The sequence below is a fragment of the Martes martes genome (assembly GCF_963455335.1).
Source record: "Martes martes genome assembly, chromosome: X".
Lineage (NCBI taxonomy): Eukaryota > Metazoa > Chordata > Mammalia > Carnivora > Mustelidae > Martes > Martes martes.
This window is the reverse complement of record NC_137897.1, coordinates 107,000,132-107,014,289: the sequence shown is the minus strand read 5'-3', so window position 1 is coordinate 107,014,289 and position 14,158 is coordinate 107,000,132. Positions and strand designations below refer to the sequence as shown.

Below are 14,158 nucleotides of genomic sequence, written 5' to 3'. Positions count from 1 at the left end.
AAGAAGTAGATTAATTTAAAGACTATTTAAGAAATAGGGGTGATGTATTTATGCTGGTAGGATTGGAATGGGAGTGAGGACAGCGAGAAGTCGGGCCAGATTTCTGTCTTGGCAAGTAGGGCAGAAGAGGCTGGAACTCTCTGGAATGGGAAACACTGAAAGTGGACCTCGTCGTGTTGGGGGGAAAGATTAGGAGCTCCATTTGAATGTTTCAGGTTTGAGGGGACAAACTCCAGGAGGCAGGTCAGGACTAAAGGTAGGAAGGTGGTCGTTGAACCCATGAGCAGGCAGGGTCGGGGAGACAGCACGCTGTGAGCATGTAGAACAGGAAGAGAAGAGGGTAAAGGATGGGACTGAAGTTCTTAGAAAGGGCAAGGTGACCTCATGAGGGAGGAGTCCGAGAGGTTGGAAGGCAGTTGGCTGGGTGAGGCTGACATGCAGGGGAAAGTTCTGGGCGGGAGCTATGGGAGGTGTCTTTTAGCGAGCAGTAGGAAGCATGAGAGCGGAAGCAATAGACTGGAAAATGTAGTTTTTGTATCTATAGCATTCATTCTGATAACGGATATCGTTAGCAACTTGGTTGCCAGAGGCAGAGATAATTGGGAGATACGATGTCCGAAGAAGAAGGAAGGCAAAGTGCAAGGGTGATGTTTAAATCAGAGCGTGGGAGTATACGAAGACTATACAAGTTTTGTGCAGGCTCGACACGGATTCCCTTCGCAAGAACGCTAAAAGGGGTAATGCCTCTTGCCCACCCCCAACCCCGTGTCTCACCAGGGCGAGCTGGGCAAGTCCGTCTGTCCCCCAAAGTGGGCACTCATCTACAGTGAGGGTGGGAAAGTCACGGCCCATGGATTGTCCCTTCTCTCTGGGCGGGGCCAGACCCTCTTCGCAGCCGGACCCGGGGTCCTGACCTTCCTAAGGGAGCCCCAATACCTATGGGAATCTCATGACCCATGTCTCCTGGCTGCCATGGCCGCTGTCCCACTTCCTTCAAGCATCCCGTGCAGAGGACAAGGCTGTAGAAGAATCTTCGCTCCAGAGGACAAGACAGCACTGAGGACAACATATCCATGGGTCCCTGAATCACCCAGTGTCACCTCTGCTCGAACCAGAATGCTCTCACTGAAGATGGTATGCAGCCGAGTGATTTCAGCCTTGTGTTAGAAATTCACAGAAGAAATTCACTAGAACGTCTTCAAAGTCACTCAGCCCAGAAGGGGCTGTGCTGTCCTCCCACAGCGGACCACCCCCCATTCCCCTTTCTTATTTCTACAGTAATATTTTTCTGCTTGAACCTGTGGGGTTTGTTTTAAGCAACACACTCTACCGATAGGATGAACAAATTACTCTGGGTTTCTTGGAGGTGACCAAGAATAGCTCTGTTGGCTTCCGTGGAAGAACGGGGGAACCAGTTTGTCCCCGCTCCACTTCCTCTCGCCCGAGGTAGAACCACCTAGACAGCTCTGAAAAAGATAAGCAACTGCTTCTCACTGAAGCCCTCCCTCCCGCCTCGCTCAGCAGCGATGAATCAAGAACAAAAAGTCTCTTTTGTTCCCTTGCAGCCTTTCCAGAACAGGCTGGAAAGAAAGACCCACGTTGCTTTTCACCGAACAAACTTCACGTCATCCACCAAAGCCTATGGCAGACTGCCAGGGAGGGGACTGTCGCCAAGACGTTTTGTGGTCCAAGAAGTTTGAGAACCACATTTGGGAACCCATCACAAAGGTGAGATCCCTCCGAACGATTCCTCCTCCCCCCGCCCCCACCTGGTCCAGGGCTTTAGGTGCTAGATGACAACAATAATGTTAAGGGCACTTTATTATTCAAAAAATAAATAACAAGATCATCCCAAGTTCACGCTGGAAACAATGGAGACTGCAGGTAGAGACGAGAGATTTCCTTTAAATACAGTCATTTCGGGAGGAGTGGGCAGCCTCGGAGCCTCCGCCTCTGCTCCCTCCTCCCGCCTACAGTGGTGGAGAGCGACAGGGTTGAAATAAGATAACGGATTAGCAACAGCCTGAGTGTCGGCGTGGCTGACGGGGGCAGGGTTTTTCAGTTCTCTGCTGCACCAGACTTTCTAGAGCCTGCCCCCTCCATCGGGGCCACGGGGACCCGGGCTCAACCAGGACTGACCGCGAGCCGAGGCTCCCCGTGGCCCTTTTGCATCTTCACTGGGAAATCAAATGCATTATCCGCTGAAAGACACTGCATGCAAAGAAATGAAATGAAACTTGACTCATGATCTGCCATTTACTCAGAATTCAATCTGCACGTAATGGTCTCGTCTTTTCACGGGACTCTCTGGGTGTCTGCATGCGTGGGGCCCCTGCTTCCAGAACAGAAACCATTATGGAATGGGGCCTGCTGGGGCTTCACCGGCCCCGGCGTTCCCTTACCGCAGCCCTACCTGCCTGGGGGTGTATAATAAATAGTTCTCCACGAGGAGGATCCTAGGGTTATAAATAGGCAGTTCAACAGGGGGTGGTCTTAACTGCTTCGCTGTTTGGTGAAGACCACCGGCATGAGCGCAGGCGCAGCCCACGAGGGGCCACCGTTCAGAGTTTGAGTAAGCCGAAAGACGTGAAGCCCGTCCCGTGGCTCACTTGGCTTGGATCAGTCACGTTGACGAACACCGAAGCACCGGGATGTAATTCAAATACGCCCCCCAAGTGGACGGACTGCTGCCCACAAGGCTTGGAGGAGCTGCGGGCGTTTGCAGCCCTGAGCAAGACCCGCTCCGATCCGCTCGGGGAATTCAGGCAGAGGCTGGCTACAAACGGAGCTTGACTCGAAGTGTCCCGATTGGAACAGAAGGTGACTTGGGCGTAGATGTAATAGAGTCCTTGTCTTTTCACGGCCAGCTGTTTCCCGTTTTCGAGGGTTACCAGGTTGCTGCTTAGGGTGTAGTATCCTTTCGGGGCCCACTGCAGAACTGTAACAGAGAGGGGACGCGCATGGTGAGGCGAAGCGTGCATGGTTCCCACTCCACCAGAACAGAGTTCAATGTTCCATCCTGGCTTCCTATACACGCGGCAGCTGGGGCCGCCGGGGATGCTTAAGGAGCCCTCCTGCCCTCAGTCTCTGGAGGAGCTGGGGCTGACCCATCGGCGGGGGCTTCACAGTCGGATGGAGCTGGGTTCCCACCCAGACTTTAGTCACGCTCACGCCCAGACACTTAATCTCCCTGAGCTTTTATTTCCTCATCTGTAACACGGGGCTAGTAATACAGCGTCTCTCGGAGACTTGTTTTGAAGATTAAAGACAGCAACCAGACACAGTGAGTTTCCTTCTTCCTTTTAAAGCATTTAAAGCTAATTTGCCCTTGAACTTCAGATGCGCATTTTAAAATTGCATGTCCTAAACTCTACACACCTACAAGACATTTGGACAAAATCCTTGCTAATATGAACACTGTTCTCTCACCTGCCTTGGATTTTACAAAGTCAAAGAGTTGCCTGGCTGTATATCTCAGCCTCTGCTGACAAAAGGAAAGACCCCATTTCTTCCTACCTGCTCATGCTGTCGCAAACCTGACCTGCCTCCCACAGCAAGGACTAAAATTAGGCAAGGAAGTATGAAAATGAACCTGTCATTTCACTGTGTGTTTTGATCTTCCATTGTAGTGGGCGCCACCAACTTGAAAGTACCTGTGTTCTTGTGGCTAAACTTGAGTACCCACCAACGGTCTGCCATTTTCTCGGCGGAGATGTTGAGTGGGTTCAAAGGTAGTGTGTGCACCCAATTTCAAATCTCAGCTCCCACAGCGAGCTAGACTGCTGGGTGTGGGGGTTGGGGAGAAGTGAAAGTATCAATCATTTGCTTCCTTGAGCCCTTTTCTAAAATTCCTACTTGGCCATCGAGCACGGTGTGAGAGTCAAGCTGTTGAGACTCATCCTTTAGCAACAGGAAAGGCATCCTGAAACGTCTAACATTTCTTGGCCCTCCGGACCACTCCAGAAATGACACTTCCTTATGATGATTTCACTTTCAGACCATTTGAGAAACCAAGGGGAAGTTCTCTGTCTTTTAGTCCACTAGGGTTATCTTCGTATATCCTTACCTAATCTTTGTACTTGCTGTGGGATGCAGGTCAAGCTTGTGGCAGCGTGACCAGCCAGAAGTAGGGGGTTTGCGACTGGGTGGGGGGCGGTGAGGAATCTTTCTGTCTTCACACCTTATCCCCTTCAGACCTCCTGTGAGGCAGACTGAAATATGCTGGGATCATATCGATCTTGGGCTCTTTGGCAGAATCTGAGCGCCATGAAATCCACCCAAGTGCAAGGATTTCCTTGCCGGTGGCCAAACCCCGGCAGAAAACTACTCTTCTAAGCGGTGTCTCTGTTGCTGTCATGCAATCCGAGTATGCAAGTGTCATGCGGACCACCACCCTGTGGCCACACCACCCCGGCTGGAACATTCTCCCGTAAGTGTATTTTCTGAGAACAGCTACCTGGCAGGATTATTAAATATGGTATTAACGAAGGGCTTTCTGCCACTCTTCTGACATCCAAACTACCGTAAAGGAAGCTAAGTAATAGCACCTTACATTTGTCTGGCCCGTGATAACATAACCTTCCACATTAGCTGACTGGACGCTGAGAGCCACCCTGGGAAGTAAGTCAAGCGTGACACGGCAGCAAAGGGACTTGCCCATGGTCACCTAGCAAGTGGTAATTCATGGTTCCAGAATCTCAGTTCAAAGAGTTCCTATCCAGTGCTCTTCCTTCCGTATCACGATCCGTGACAACCACATATGTGTTACGCCCCCTGAGAAGCCCAAGCTGCCCCAGAGATGAGGGGGTATCTCTCTTCTCTTCTCTCTGTCTCTGTCTCTGTCTATCTCTCTCGTTGTATGTGTGTTTCACTCTCATACACACACACACACACACACACACACACACACACACACACTGTTTAGAACTCCTTTCTGGAGCACTGTGCTAAGTTTTTCCAAGACTGCTCTGATGCCCTCAGACTGCATTTATCTAACGAGGGGGGTTTTGTGCTTGCGGGCGTGTTTCCATCCATTTATCAGATGCGACGCATTCTCGGGCACCAACTCTCTCAAGGTACAGGTTTGGGAAAAAAGATCTAAGAGCTAGAATGATGGCAGAACGTATATGGAAATAAACTCGTTCAGAGTTGAAAAGATGACAGTATGTCGTCTGTTGTTACTTCATTGGAAAATCTAACATCCTGGCGCCTATTGATCTTTGCAGAATGATTTTACCTTTAATTTCCCTGAGGTTGGCCCCCGCGAGGCTGGGGTTAATCATACAGGGATTGACAGATGGCAGGAAGTACCCCCTGAGGCCCATTTACACACGGCGAAGAGGGGTTAGCATGAGGAATGCTCCCAGCCAGGAGGTCACTACCTGCCATCTCTTCTGTGTTCTCAGAATAATGGTCCCTCCACCCAGCAATTCATCATTTAGAATCGGCCATTGAGCAAGAACGTAATGAGAACATCGGGATTGCTTCTCATCTCCTTTTGTCCCTTCAAGTCCCATCTGTGCCTCTGAGCTCGCTTTGAAGACAAAGCCGAGCATATGAGAGGTGTAGGGGTGGGTTGGTAAATTGGGCCCCAGAGGAAGAGAGGAGCCTGGTCATTAGGCCGCCCTGCTTCTGCATCCCAGCCTTCCCGCCCGGGTGACCAGCTCAGATGCTTTCGACTTACCAGACGCTGTGTTACTACTGGCCTCACTTATGACGTGGGCTGCAATTTGAGGATCCTGATCACCTGGAACGAAACCAAAAGCCAACTGTCAGGCCAAAGCAACGCAACACTGCCCACAGAACGATCTGGTCTAGTTCTACAGCTCCGTCATAGAGACCCGGCTTAAGTAGGTTACACAACAGGAAAAGCGCAATGGTCCGAAACCCCTGTCCCCGGGGAAAGCTGGTTTCTAGAATCTGAACAACCGAATTGGCTATTTGCACTGACCCAATTCTTCTAATGGGCGTTCAGTACCCAACTCCACTTTACCGAGATTGACACAGGCTAACACTCCTGGTCTTCGTGAAACATACTTTGAATCTTGCCATTAGAAACAGCTCCCGTCCATTGGGAATCCCACTGGGCCCCAAGGTGGTGTCAGCGCACTTCACTGGTATGATGCCGACAGCATCTGATGTGGTCAAGCAACTGGCCAAACTACTGTACCTAGCTTGGGTTGTTTCTCATGTACTGTACCTAGCTCTTTAATTAGATGTGCTGATACTCTGTGTTCAGAGACTGTGTTGGAAGTTTCCCTTTTTTTTCCCCCAGGAATGAGCTTGCTGTCAGACACTTGGCAGGTGCCCTATAAATATTGAATCAAATCGCATGACCTAGATAACCAGTTGTGTTGAGTTGATCCTTTTCCTGAAGACGGCTAGGCAACACCCACGTGCACCATTTCCTCATATTTCACTGTAAGTCACAGACAACATGGCACCATTCAGCATATCTTACAATCTGAAGACGAAAACTCCCTGGAGATCGGATGACCCTTGTATCCAGAGCAACAGTTAAAGCAAGCTCTGAGTACGCTCCTGGTCTCTGAAAATGATATCTGTATCTCTATTTCTTTGTGTGTATTAGTTTGCACAAGCCGTACATTGTTTTCATTGACATTGTGAATAACACTCATCTGCCACTCCAGGCATTGTTACTGTGTTTGGGGTGCTGAATTCTAAGAGGAATAGGGAGATGAAAAGCCCTAGAAAGGGTCATGAGAGGCACAGCGGAAGACACTGGGGAGGTTTAGCCTAGAGAAGAAAAGGCTCAGGGGCCATGATTGCAGTTTTCAACATCTGGACAGCTGCTCTCTAGAAGAATTCTACTTTACTTAGTATGGCCCCAAAGAGCAGGACTGGGTCCCTTGAGTGGAGATTATAGGAATAAATTTCAACTCCAGAGGAGGAAAGACTTCTCTCTGAGTAGTCTAGTAATCTTACTATAATTACTAGAATCGTTCAAAGTTGGACCAGGATGATTAATGGGCTAGAAGGTGCCCAGGCATGTTGGATCGGAAACCGGATGGTTGTGAAGATTTGTGCTCTGTGGGTGGCACTGCGTTTGAGAACCCTGCCTTCAAGTCAAGATCCCTTCCAACCCTAAGATGTTTGACAAGTTCTGACATCAAGAACAGGGCAAAGAATGGAACATTGAGGGGCGCCTGGGTGGCTCAGTGGTTTAAAGCCTCTGCTTTCGGCTCAGGTCATGATCCCAGGGTCCTGGGATCGAGCCCCACATTGGGCTCTCTGCTCAGCACGGAGCCTGCTTCCCGCCACCCCCCCCCCCCCCCGCCTCCCTCTCTGCCTACTTGTGATCTCTGTCTGTCAAATAAATAAATAAAATCTTTTTTAAAAAAAAGAATGGAACATTATCACACAGAATCATTTCTTGATTGCAGATCCTCCGCTGGCATGGTTCTCCGCCAAGAACTATTATCATTGAGCAATGAATGCCAGCGATGACTTTCTTGTCATCTTATCCTCTGTGGGGGGCACCAGGCCATATGGTGCTTTGATGAAGATATTGAAAATAGTGACATTTCTTCATACTTGGTATTGTCAGCCTTAAAGGAACACAGCCTTCCCCATACATGGGTCCATACTAAGCCTTTCCAAATCATAGGTGCTAGAGAAGGTGTCAATCTGGCCATTCTAGTCCTGTTTTATTTCCAGGGCTCCAAGTTCCCTAATTCTAACAACGGGGTTGTTCAGCATGATCAGCCCAAAGCTTCCTTTTAGGTGTTAAGTGCTCACAAAAATTGATAAATAGCAACCTACCTTTTTGCATCGCAACGCTTTTTTCTTCCTTCACTTCTTTGTTTAGCATTATGTCCTAAAATGAGAATCAGTGCAAAAGGTCATTTTGACAGGAAACCTGGTGTGGGGTTTTGGAGGTATCATTCATTTGGCATCTGTCATGACTCGAGTGCCTGTTCCTGGTGAGGATTATCACATGGACTTAGATCCTGTCATTAATTCCATCATAGCGATTGGGAACCCATGGCTCTGACAGATGAGCTGACAGCCCAGAAAGCCCAAGGGGTAAGCCTGGAGGCAGGATCAGGGCCCTATTATCTGCACCGCAGGGCTCTCCCCAGACTGGAGGCTGTGAGGCTGACCCTTCCTATGACCCCAACCTCCTTGCCTTTGATGGGTATTGACAGATAATGCTGAATGGGGAGATGTTTCTACCTTGGGAACCGGTATATGGAATATTATTAAACATAAAGCAGGGGATGTATCTATTAGAATAAAATTGGTCTGAAATCTCTTAGGAAAGGGTAATAGTACGTTTGATCTTGGGAAGAAATTCCAGACTACGAACAGACCCTCAGGCATGTTTTAGTGTCTTGTCCTTGTCCACGGGATGAGGGAGATTCTCTTGCAGTTGGCTGCCTTGTGTGGCCTGTATATATTTAGAATAATCAGCATATAGGAAACCCAGGTAATCTCCCGATGATGCTGGTGTTCAAAGGCAAACGCAACACTTAAGTGGTTTCTTTTCACTTAGCAACCGGGGAAGTTCACAGGCATGGCCATCAGCACAAGCAGGAAGGGAATCAGGAATTCGGCTGCCATTTTGAAGATCACGCAAGGTCACGCAAGGGGTCTGAGGCTGAAGCCAAGAGCAGGAACTCTGAGATCACGTTCAGAGGTCGACCTAGCTTACACCATCACTTTGGACTTTAAATACAAGGGCCAAGCACAGTAGTATTTTCCCCTCTGATAATCAAAGTCTTACACGCCTTCCCATTCCTGGACTCCAAGTTTTCTACAACGCCCTCCCTTTCCGTCCTTCCCCAGAAGGAATAAGTGTCGGAACTGTTGAGCGCCCCGGGGGAGGCTCAGCTTGGTTGCCCGATGTGAGGGTGTAAGTCACGGAGCCCCACCAGGGAGCCTCGAAATGCTCCCAGGGGCCACAGGTCTTCAAGTTTCCACTTGAGCTGAGAAAGTGCGGCGGCAGGAAGATGTTTGTGAGACACCCAGTAAACAAATGAGTATTTAGTGTCTCCTCAAAAATGGAGTGTGATGATCGAGGTTGAGATACTTTTCGGCTACGTGGTTGTGCTGGTGTCAGGGTTTGGCCAAAATGAAAATGTGAAGTCAGCAAAGTTTGTCTTTTATGTGCCCAGCCCTGCCTTCCTGTGAACTTTCCCTCAGCCACACTCCCCAGAGCCCTTTTTTTCTCCCTTCCTTCACTCCCCACCTCGACTGAAAGACTTTTCAAAGTTGATTTTCAGAAAATCTCAGATTAGTGATTTCTCTTTTACCGGGGAGTCTAGGTGGCAGGTATGGATGGGTTGGCCTCTACCTTGAAAAGGAAATGCGTTGACCCCCATCAAAGACATCTCAGTCCTCGGGGGGGCAGACTAGCCTAGAACTGACTAGTCTAGCGGGATGGGGTGATTTGCACTTACCCTAGCCTAAACCCCAAATCCCTTCTTCCCCTCAAAGTGACAGCTTAGTGCTCTCTGCCTCAGAAGTTAATGAGTTACTCGTCACTAGAGCTGTGCAAACAGACCTTAATGACCACTTGCTAGGGACCGTGGAGAGAAGACCAAGGCCCTGGGTTGATCATTGGATCTGGTGACTGCTAAGACCCCTTCAAGACCTATGATTTGGAACCCCCAAATTCAAACCTTTTGGTTGTTCTGGCCCAGTCAGACAGTGAAGCCCAGAAAGAAAGCCTGCTAACACTCGCTGAGAATACTAAAATCCAATTTGGGGTTATTCTACAGGTGACCAGTTGGATTTTTTTTAAAAAGCCCAAAATGTGGTTTAGAATGAGAAATTTGGGAGAATGGATATTGGAAAGGGGGTCAGCCAGTCTTCACGGGGGGACTCTGACACGTGGCACTCATTAGGATCCCACCCTGGGGAGCAGTAGAGGTGAGCGGCTTCCTCTGCCTTACGTCAGGAGCCCTGGTTGACATGTCTGAGAAGGTCTGCCTTTCTAGAATATGAAACTGGGGAGCTGTCACTTTGCTCATGCAAGCATAAAGCAGAGAGGCAATCCCAAGGAGCCCTTGCTCCTATCCTGGGTAGCTGATTTGGGAAGTTTTATATATCTGACCTGAAATAGAACCGTTAGAAATTGGCCATTGAATGATAAGACTGTCAGTAAGAGAGAGTCCTCTCATTTATAGATGAGAAAACAGGCCCGGAGAGGGGAAGCCATTTGCCCGAGGTCGCAAGGCCAAGCACATTAAATATCTAAGAAATAGTTGAATTATTAACTGTTGTTCTGAAAGTGGCTTTCTTCACATTTAAATTTGTAACCCCTCCAAGTACCCTACGGTACTGGCCCGAGTCCTCGGACAACCAGAGTAGCTCAACTCATTTCCAATGAATTGGCCAATGAAGAGGAGTCTTCATCTAAAACCTAGATTAGTGTAAAGAATGCGAAAGCCAACAGCAGATTTGGGCTGCCTTCTGATTCCTGTAGGGGACCCCGGAAGAGGTTATTAGCGTCTTTACCGTTGGAGGACAAGAATAAGCTCAGAAATAAGATCTTAAGTCCTTTACTCCTGGGTTAAATGATAGATTATTTATATGGGAGAACTAACTGCTGTTGGTTTATCCAGATTACCCCCCAAACCCCCGTAGCTTGGCACAGAGCTGCCTTCAATGTGGAGAGCTGCCTCCTACTGTTGACCCCAAAGTGAGCTGAGGGCCCGGGGGATTCTACTCAGTGTTCTGAGAGGGGAAACAAGCAGAAAGGCTGTTTGATATTCTGCTTCAGGAGAAAGAACATTCTAGACTCCTTGTACATGATGATGGAATTCATGTTGTAAGTGCATCCTCAGTTAACCATCTAAGGCTTGTTTGCTGTACCTATTACCGGCCCCGGTGACTACAGGGACTCCTTGCTGGGGCCTCTGTCTGCCTCAGGGCTTGGCCAGTCCTACAGTGGACTGGCATCATGAGCAAGTGGTGTTCCGTGGGGTCTGGTTTGAGCAGCACCGAGAAAGTCCATCCCCCTTTCCCCATAGCTCTCCTCACAAGAAAAGGGAAAGATCTCACTTTCATGGCACTTGAAATTCTGTCATGAGAGAAGTGTTCGTTCCTGTGTGAAAGCCCCAGCCTTCAGGAATCCTTACTGCCCTCAGTAAAGGCAGGTCCCGACCCTGGGACCATCCAGTGATTCTCGCTCCCCTGGGAAATGGGGACCCGACCATAGGTCCGTAGTGACAAGGCAGCAAGGTTTGGATGGAAAGGTAAGAAAATACCAAGAGCCAAACTCGGTGTGCTTCATAAATGTTCACAGGGTAGTATCCCCAAGAGAGACTCCTTTTGTTCCTCTCGAGAACATTCTTATGAATGTGCACACCTGCCAATTTTCCTTTCCCTTTCACATAGGATTTTGGCTTCATTTTTCCTTTTTTTATTGGATACATATACCCATGTGTGTACGTACGCACATATGTACGTATGTCTACAAAACGTCTACATTGTCAGCGTTTATTTCCCGACCTAGCAAAAGCAATAAACAGTTTCAACGACCCTTTAATCAACAACCGAGCTCCTTACCTTGAGAAAGGCTTCAAACCGGCTTTTAATTTCCTCACAGTTCAGTAAGGACAAGGACCCCTCTCCTTTGTTGCATTTCTGTAACGTTTTCATGAATACAAAATCTTCGTAAAGATTCCTTTCATCTTCTATCTATTTGTGAAATAACAGGGATGTGAGAAACATAATTCTGGAGAAGAATGTCTCCCTCGACAATCACTTCCAAGGCATCAATAACAGGAGGAGGATTTTGCAGATATAAATGGGGAATAAAAGTTATTATATCGGATTGTTGTTATTTGGTATCAGCCATTAAAAAAATCAACAAAAGCCAGCAATTAAAATGTCCTATTACCTGAAACTCTAGGTAGAAATCACAGCTATTCTAACAAAATTTTATTACAAAGTGTACATTTCGTCCACGTATTATAGCGGCAATGTTCAAGAATGATCGTACTCCTCATTGCTCTGTAAGGATCGGTCATTGTGAACCCAGTGTATAAACTCGTTTTCCACTGAGCTCATTTGCCTACTTCACTTTAGTTGGTGCTGCAGGGTTTTATAAAAAGCAGTTAATTTGCAATGTGTGTCAATTAACTTGAGTTCTAATTACATCTCTCTTTTCTTAGCTTTAGTATTTGTGGAAAACATTTGCATTTTTAAGGAAACCATCTTTCATTCCCAAAGTTAACGAGTTAAATGTATGGAATTCACTTGTGTAATAAACTGATTTGGGGCCATTTTCTCATTTTAAAATGAAATTTTTAGATTCAAAACAAAAGCCACTTAGCCAGCGGCTTCCACTGTCCCTAAGAACACACCTCAAGGCTTTGGGAGACGTGGTCGCTGCTTCTCCCCATAGAGGCTTGGGTCCAGGCATTTGATTGACAGAGCCCACCAGGCCAAACACAAGCCAACAACCAGACCCCGAATCCTGCTCTTCACTCAAATACAAATCTGAGTAACCCAGTGCATTGCCTCAACCTTCACTGCCCCTCCTTATCCTGATGAAAATAATGGTGTTAATTCTAGGATGGGATCCCAACAGACGGCATCGAAACATCCCTGGGAAAATGCAGTCTCCAGATGCTGTGCATCGACAACCCCTTCACCCAGATGTATAGCAACAACCGGATAATTCGTCAAATTTCTCCTTTTCATGTATGAATGATGTTCTGTTGGTACAACCAATAATGCCGCTCAGTGAAAGTGGGTAAACACACTGAAATGGGACGAATCCCAACAGGTATTTTCTCCTGACAACGCCCAGCTACCTCCTAAGTTACTCTACTGTTTTGTTCCTGTAAGTCCAGCCACTTAAGCGTGTAAAACATCTCAGAGGGAAATGGAGCAGCTTACAACAGTCAGTGTTTGAAGAGGTATAGAGACAATGCGACTTGTACTCTAAGACTGTAAATTCCAGACTTATCCGTATCTGTGCTAATCTGAAACACTAGGAAGTTTCAGATCAAATTCCTACTCTCCTTCGCTAGTTAGCAATTTAAAGAAAAAAAAGTGTCTCCATCAGAAAAACAAGTTTACTTTTTAAGCAAGACTTTAGCAAATAATTATAGCTAATGCCCACCTAGTGCTCCCTCTTCACCGGTTCTGGTCTAAGCTGGCTACAAGGCTAAATTCATTTAATCTACGAGGTGGGTACTATTATCGTCCCCGTTTCTAAGATGTGGAAACTGAGGCACGCAAAGATAAAATAACTTGCCCAGGATTGCAGAGCTAAGATGGGGCAGAGTCAAGATTTGAACCCACCCAGTCTGATTCCAGAACCCAAGCTCTCGACCAGAGACAAGAAGAGAAGACCTTACGAACTAGATGACAAACATTATGCCGCGAGACCATTTCAGCTATGTGGGTTCCCACCACAGTCCATCATCTGGGTAGACCTAAAACCATTCAACCCACAAATCAATAAGGACCCCCCGCTTGAGTTAACCAGGGCGCCTGGTTCAGCTTACCTTGTCCAATCTTCTGTGAAGATACACAGCAAAAAGTGCTGACCCAATCATCTGGGTGATGAGAAAACCAGTAAGTAAATACATAAAAATTTTCATACTGACGGGTGGTCCGGTGGCCACAGATCGGGGAGCAGTTTGGCTATATGTTTCGATCATGCTGTGTTAGAGTTGAAATGATATCTTCAGACCGAGAAGGTGGCAGGGGCAGCATGAGAACACTGTCAAAGTGGCCACCTTACTCAGGATTAGTTAAGAGCGCACAATCGTTACAGCCCACACTTCCTGGAAAATGTGCTTCGTAGTCTTCTCTCCCAGCAAAAAAGTTACGTAAAGGTTTTTTTTTTTTTTTTTTTAAATTATACCCATATCATTCACTTCCAGGCTTTCCCTTTTGTTAGTAAAGAAGAAACAAGTCTCTTCTTCCATACATTCATTCTTGCCTTGAAATGTCATAGACTTCTTAACAGACAATGGCAGTATTTTCCTATCGCTAGCTTTCTGGGTTCACCAGTTTCAAGGAAAGTGACAAATGCGTCCACCAGCAACAGACTTATTTCAATTTCAGTCTTACTAATACAAACTGGGAACCTGGCATACGGGGAAAGAAACGAATGTCAACAAAAGTTTGGATTGATTTTATGACTGGTGTACCCCTGGCTTATTGCTTCTAG

At 47.4% G+C, this 14,158-nt stretch overlaps 1 protein-coding gene across 1 annotated transcript; it reads right to left on the bottom strand.

Moving 5' to 3' along the window:
* Positions 1–1,804: 1,804 nt before the first annotated feature.
* CD40LG (CD40 ligand) lies at positions 1,805–13,728 on the bottom strand. The gene is made up of 5 exons (XM_080794889.1): positions 13,488–13,728; positions 11,536–11,667; positions 7,783–7,837; positions 5,684–5,746; positions 1,805–2,938 (listed from the first exon to the last, which is right to left on the bottom strand). Exons 1-5 carry the CDS (start codon positions 13,641–13,643, stop codon positions 2,562–2,564), a joined length of 783 nt encoding a protein of 260 aa, XP_080651015.1. The 5' UTR covers positions 13,644–13,728; the 3' UTR covers positions 1,805–2,561.
* Positions 13,729–14,158: the final 430 nt, after the last annotated feature.

Excerpts from the sequence above, each read along its gene's own strand:
- CD40LG (XM_080794889.1), bottom strand. The coding sequence starts at position 13,643 with ATGATCGAAACATATAGCCAAACTGCTCCCCGATCTGTGGCCACCGGA. Across the intron at positions 11,668-13,487 it reads TTCACAGAAGATTGGACAAG|ATAGAAGATGAAAGGAATCT; the intron begins GTAAGCTGAACC and ends TTTCACAAATAG. Across the intron at positions 5,747-7,782 it reads AAGCGTTGCGATGCAAAAAG|GTGATCAGGATCCTCAAATT; the intron begins GTAGGTTGCTAT and ends GTTTCGTTCCAG.